At 69.9% G+C, this 5622-nt stretch overlaps 2 protein-coding genes across 2 annotated transcripts in view; one reads left to right on the top strand and one right to left on the bottom strand.

Moving 5' to 3' along the window:
* The window catches only part of H696_04353 (hypothetical protein), a gene marked incomplete at both ends in the record, with an annotated part of 3758 nt that extends 2329 nt beyond the window's left edge, over window positions 1-1429 (top strand). Inside the window, 3 exons of the mRNA XM_009498229.1 lie at window positions 423-650; window positions 835-1040; window positions 1128-1429. Coding sequence (XP_009496504.1) covers window positions 423-650; window positions 835-1040; window positions 1128-1429 — 736 coding nt within the window. The remainder of the gene's footprint in view (window positions 1-422; window positions 651-834; window positions 1041-1127) is intronic.
* Window positions 1313-5335, bottom strand: H696_04352 (hypothetical protein). Its single transcript, XM_009498228.1, has 7 exons — window positions 5233-5335; window positions 4906-5087; window positions 4483-4728; window positions 4113-4355; window positions 3567-3927; window positions 2979-3346; window positions 1313-2830 (listed from the first exon to the last, which is right to left on the bottom strand). Exons 1-7 carry the CDS (start codon window positions 5288-5290, stop codon window positions 1811-1813), a joined length of 2478 nt encoding a protein of 825 aa, XP_009496503.1. The 5' UTR covers window positions 5291-5335; the 3' UTR covers window positions 1313-1810.
* Between the last annotated feature and the right edge of the window lie 287 nt (window positions 5336-5622).

The raw sequence follows: 5622 nt of genomic DNA, 5'->3' as shown, positions 1-5622 counted from the left end.
GGGGGGGACAGTACAGGCCAGCCAGGCCCAGCCGATTGCCCCCTGCCCGGCGGGCGGGCCTGCGTGTTTGGAGCGGCCGAGTATGCTCGCCTGGGCGCTCACACACACACACACAGAGGATAAGTGCGATCTGCCTGGCACCCTGTGGGTGCGCCCATCCCCCAATTGTCACCCACTTTGGAGCTGTTTCCCACCCCAGCTCCATCCGCCCATCCATCTTCCTCGCCCCCTCCTTCGCCGGTCTACCACGTCCCGCCCCCCCTCCCTCCCCATGAGCGGGTCCGTGCTCTCGCCCGCCGACCACGCCAATCCATCACCTCTGTGCCCTGGCCGGTTCCCCCCCCCGTCCTCCGCTGACCTTGTTGCCCCTTCACACCTTTCTTCGCCCTGCCGGCCGCTCGTCTGTCCACTCACCGATGTAGCTCCGGACCGCTGCGGGCCACCAAGGCCAAAGCGGCTGTTGGCCAAGCCACAGCGCGCAGCCCGTCGGCATCCCCCCGAATGGGGGTTCTTGGCGCCGGCGGCGGCGCCACTCGGCGGCCCACCTCACTGGGCAGCCCTGCCCGGGTCGGCAATTCCCGGAGTTCCCCCACGGCCGATCCCCACGAGCGGGTGGCCCGTGCGCTGGAATGTCGTGGCGATCGGTCCGAGTGCGTTTCCCTCCTGCTGCCTGGAGGTCAAGCAGGTTGACCGCCCTGTGCTCCCGCGGGGTCTTGCTCACAGGCCGCTGTTCTGCCCCCTGCTTCTCCCTCTCCTATCCACTCCCTCCCGTGGGCCGATTCATCGGTCGGGCCTTGGGGTCCCGCTCCGGGCGCATGATTCCCCCTGCCACAGAATCAAGGCCCGCCTCCATCAGCACCTCTTGTCGTCCGGGTGGATTGAGGCCCTCTGGCAGCGCGCCGAGGAAACCATGGAGACCAGCTTCCAGCAGTACCTGGCCGAGGGTGGCAGCCCTGGCGGGCCGGATGCCCGGGCGCCGGACGCCCGTGGGCAGATCTCCGCCAGCCGCCTCATCTCGGCTATCCTCGGGCCGAGCCGCGGTGCGAACAGGCCTGCCGATGGACTCTCGCCTACCTGCTGGCCTCGGTGCTCTGCGTCAGTCTAACCCTCTGCTGAACCCCGTCCAGAATCCGTTCCTATCCCGGTCCTCCGGGCGATGCTCATCATGATTCGCGACCGGATAGTGGCCCTGGAGCAATCGCTCCTGGCCGAGCCCGAGTCAGCCCTGCCCGCGACATCGGCGGCCGGCTCTGTGGCTGGATCGGCTGCTGCTGCGGCGGGACCGGCGCCGGCCGCGGCCGCGGCCGCCGCCGTGACGGCACCAGGTGCCGCCCCACGAGCAAAGCCCTCCTCGGCCGGAAGCCCGTTGCTCCCGCTGAAAACCGCACCTGGGCGCTCCGGGAAACACTCCGGCTCGGGCGGTCGGTGATCGGGCTTCGGCCCCCTCGCGCCTCCGGTCTGCCGGTGCCCGGTAAATGAATGACCCCCTTCCCCCCCTGCCCGCCCGCCCGCTCCTCTGGATTTGTAGGCTCCTTCCTCTGCCCCCTCTTGACCAATGTGCAAGTGCACGCGCTGTATATTGGGACGTGTCCCGCCCAGCTGGCGCAGGGCGGCCCGTGAACAAGGACAAAATGGGGATGTGGTCGGGAGGAAAAAAGCACACATGGAGGGGGATGGCGAGGAGTCAAGAGGGAGAGAGAGAAAGAGAGAGGGGACAAAACGCCAAGCACGGCAAAAAGCAGGCGGCAAGGGCCCCCGGACACAGCAGCGGCCGGGCCCGGGTCCAGGGTGACAGGCCCCCGGGATCGAGTTATATCCGAACGTCGACGAGGCCGATGGCGCCGAAGGAGAGGGCTGCCGCGATGCGGCTCCCACTGGAGTCCCAGGCCACATCATACACCAGGCCCTGGAGGTCGGCGGCATGCGGCGGCACCGGCGAGGCCAGGCCCGGTGGGGCGCCATCCGTCGGGGGATTGGCGGCCGGAGCGGCGGCCGTCGGGTTTGCCGGGCCGGCCGCCAGATCCGGCTCCGGCTTGTCGGCGGCAGGGGCCGAGGCCGCGTCCGCCGGCGGGCTGACAATGGTCTCGGCCCACACCGGTCCGAAGATCCCGGTCCATGAGGCCACCTCGCGGACCAGGTGCGTCCGGACCGACACCCGATCAGCGGTCTCCGGGGCCAGGTACAGCGGGACGGCAGGGTGCTCCGGCGACCGGACCACCAGCGGCCGAGCCGCGGTGCTCTCATCCGCCGGGGCGGCGTCCGTGCCGGAGCGCTGCTCATCGGCCGACACGGCCACCACCGCATACCGGAGGGACCACACCCGCAGGACGCCATTCAGTGACCCGGCCGCCAGCAGCGATCCGCAGGGAGAAAAAGAAAGAGAATAGACCACATGCGCGTCGGGGGCGGCGCCTTCGGCGGCCGCGGCCACGGCAAAGTCGTCCAGCACCGCGATGCACTCGCCGCTGGCCAGGTCCCACACGCGCACGGTCCCATCGATGGAGCTCGACGCCATGAGCCGGACACCGGACGCCGGGCCGCCCCAAGGGCTCTCGGACTTCAGCAGCAGCGACAGGGAGTCGGCTTCCAGGCCCGTTGGGGGCCCGGGGCCCGGGGCGGGTGTCGGGCCGGGGGCCGCGTCGGTCTTGCTCTCCGTGGCCGGAGCCACGCTCGAGCGCGTGTCGGACCGGCTTGGCGCCGAGGAGACGGCCATCGGCAAGAAGCGCAGCCCGGTCCCGGGCGGAGCCCAGGCGATGGCGCACACAGGCCCGGCGTGGCCGCGCAAGTCGCGCAGCGGGCCGGTCGCCGCCGAAAGCCGCGGGTCCCAGATCTGCAGAGCGTTCGGCGTGGGCAAGTGGTGAGTGTGCGGTGCGGGGTGTTTTTTCTTCTTCTTCTTTCAAGCGGGGGGAGGGGGAAAAAAAAGGAGGAAGAAAAGAAGGCCCAGTGCCAAAGGAGAGGAGGGGGAGGGGCAGGTGTACTTTGATCGTGGCGTCATCCGAGCAGGTGGCCAACAGGGTGACGCCCTGGTCGATGCCATCGTCGCCATCGGGGCCGCCGGTTCCAACGCAGAGAGCGTGCTCCGGTGACCCGGGCGCCGGGGCGATGTCCCCATTGTGCAGGACGTCCGGCGCGTAGAAGCCACTGAAGCGGCCGGGCGACCAGCGGAGCGCATTGACCTCGTCCGTATGTGAAGTGAAGTTCCGCAGGGGAGGCGGCAGGGTGAGGGGGCTGGCGCTGGATTCGGGCCCGGACGGCAGCCCGGCCAGGCTGTGTACCGCCACCCAGCCATCCATGCCGCACGTGGCGAAGACGCTGTGATCGCGCCAAGCGATGTCCAGGACCGGGGCTACGGCCGGGAGGGTGGGGCAGAAGTAGGCGCGGCGGCGGGGGGGGGGAGGGGGGGGGGGGGGGACAATGAGCCACGGAGCACGACGCAGGCACAAAGGAGGGGAAGCACGGGAGAAAGGGGCAGAGCCGGGCAAAAAAAAAAAAGAGCCCCTTGCCTGGCGGAGGCCCACGCCGCGGGCTGCCATCGAGCAGCCCACTTCTCACGGGGCAGCACGCACCGGCATGATGGGAGGTCTGGGCCCAGTGGATGGGGGCCGCGGTGAAGGGTTGGATTTCGTCCTGCTTGACAGTCAGCCCGTCAGGGCCTCCCTTCTCCTCCAGCAGGAAGGGATACTGGCCATTTGGTTTGACCAGCCACAGGTCGATGCGCCCGGAGAGGGAGGTGCTCAGCAGGCAGCGAGTATCGGACTCGGGCTCAGGCCCGGCCAGGGCTCGAAGGGCCGGGCTCCAGCTGACCGAGAGCAGGGGAGCTGCCCGGGTGGGATCGGATGGCTGCAGCGTGGCCAGGAGCTGGCCCCGGATGGACCAAAGCCGCGCACTGCCATCGTATGCCCCGGTGGCCAGCATAATGCCGTCCGTCTGGGGGGCCGGGGAGCGAGGCCGGGGAGCGAGGCCGGGGGGGAGTGGGGGGGGGGGGGGGGAAATGGGCCATTGGCGTGTCAGTCGCACGGCAGGCGATCGATCACCCCTCCCTCGCGGGGGAACACATGTCAAGGCAGCAGGGGCGGGCGGGCGGGCGGGCAAAAGGGGCCACAAGGACGGACACTCCAGTCGACGCAGGGGACATCCCGCCTGGGGAAGGTGGTTGGCGTCCGGATCAGGGCCGAGTGGTCCAGCACAACGGAGGACAGGGATTCCAGGAGGGAGGTTCCGGGAGTGGCCGTTGCGGCGGCCAGATTGGGGGGACTGAGCGGCTCGGCGGGGAGTTGCCAGATCCGGGCCGTGCCGTCGCCAGAGCCGGAGGCCAGGAGATTGGCGTTGGCCGGGTTCCAAGCACACGAGAAAACCTGAACGCGTGGGTGGGGTGGGGTGGGGGGTGAGGGCGGGGGAGGGGGAGGGAGGGAGGGGGCGGGCAGACGGACAGGGAGGGGGCGGGCAGACGGACAGGGAGGCGTCCGGGGGCCGTGAGCGTACCTCACCCGAATGCCCATAGAGCATGACGGCTTTGGAGGGGCCGGCCGCGGGCCGGGCCTTTCGCCGGCGTTTGACCCGCTGCTGCAGGCGCGCGATCCCCGGCGAGGGCATGTCACAGTATGCCGCATGGTGGAAGGCGCGCGAGGCTGACCGCCCCCGGCGGCGAACCGGCGCCGCACTGCAGTGGTGCGGCTGCGTGGCCGTGATTAATGACGGGATGTCGCGGCAGGAGATCTCCTTGCCGTCCTGTACAGGGGGTCGTGCCGGGCGGGAGAGGGAAGAGGCGAGGGTCAGGAACGAAGAGCATGGCCATATATGCCTATCCAGGTGTGTGCGCTCATGTCGAGCGAGCGAGCGAGCGAGCGAGAGGGAGAGAGAGACCGCTGGGGAGGAGTGGGCCCGGCGGCCGGCCCGAGGACGCACCTCACGAACATGCCACTCGATCTCCACATATTGGAGGCCCTTCTGCAGGAGGGCAATCAACGCGCCGGGGGGGATGTTCAAGGCGGGCGGCACGTCGCCGTCATCGGCCGACGGCTCGGTCAGGATGTCCGCCTGGAAGAGGAGGCTCTCATTGCTGAAGACGAACGACGAGTGGGAAAAGCCTGGAGGCGAGCCAAGGGGCCGGCAAATCCCACGATGTGCATTGGGGAGGGACATGTGTCAGAGCCGGACCATCATCAAGCCCCCTCTCTGCCAGCCCACTCCATCCCCGCTGGAGGGGGGGGGGGGGGAATGATGAGCACGCACCGGACTCCTGCAGATAGCGGTAGATCAGGAGGTTCACCTCGTCACTGGTGAAGGACATGGCAGCGAGGAGGGGAGCGCACAGCGGCGGCGGCGGCAGCGGCGGCCGGGGCAGCAGGCGCGATATGTGGGCACGAGCAGGCGGAGAAGGGCGCGAGCGCGCGGCGGTCTCTCACTCGGTCTCGGTGGGCAGCGGAGCGCGGACGCGAGGGAGCGGGGGATTGGGGGAGGAGGGCGGGGGGGGGGGAGGAGAAGCTGCGGGCGTGGGCGTGGGCGTGGGCGTGATAGAGAAGCGCTCGGGGCAGGGAGGGGAAGCCTGGGAGCAGGCACGGCGGAAACGCGGCGGGGGGAGAGGGAGGGAGGGGGGGGGGGGGAATGATGAGCACGCACCGG

Source organism: Fonticula alba, assembly GCF_000388065.1.
Source record: "Fonticula alba strain ATCC 38817 unplaced genomic scaffold supercont2.7, whole genome shotgun sequence".
NCBI lineage: Eukaryota > Rotosphaerida > Fonticulaceae > Fonticula > Fonticula alba.
This window is presented reverse-complemented; position numbering and strand designations above follow the sequence as displayed.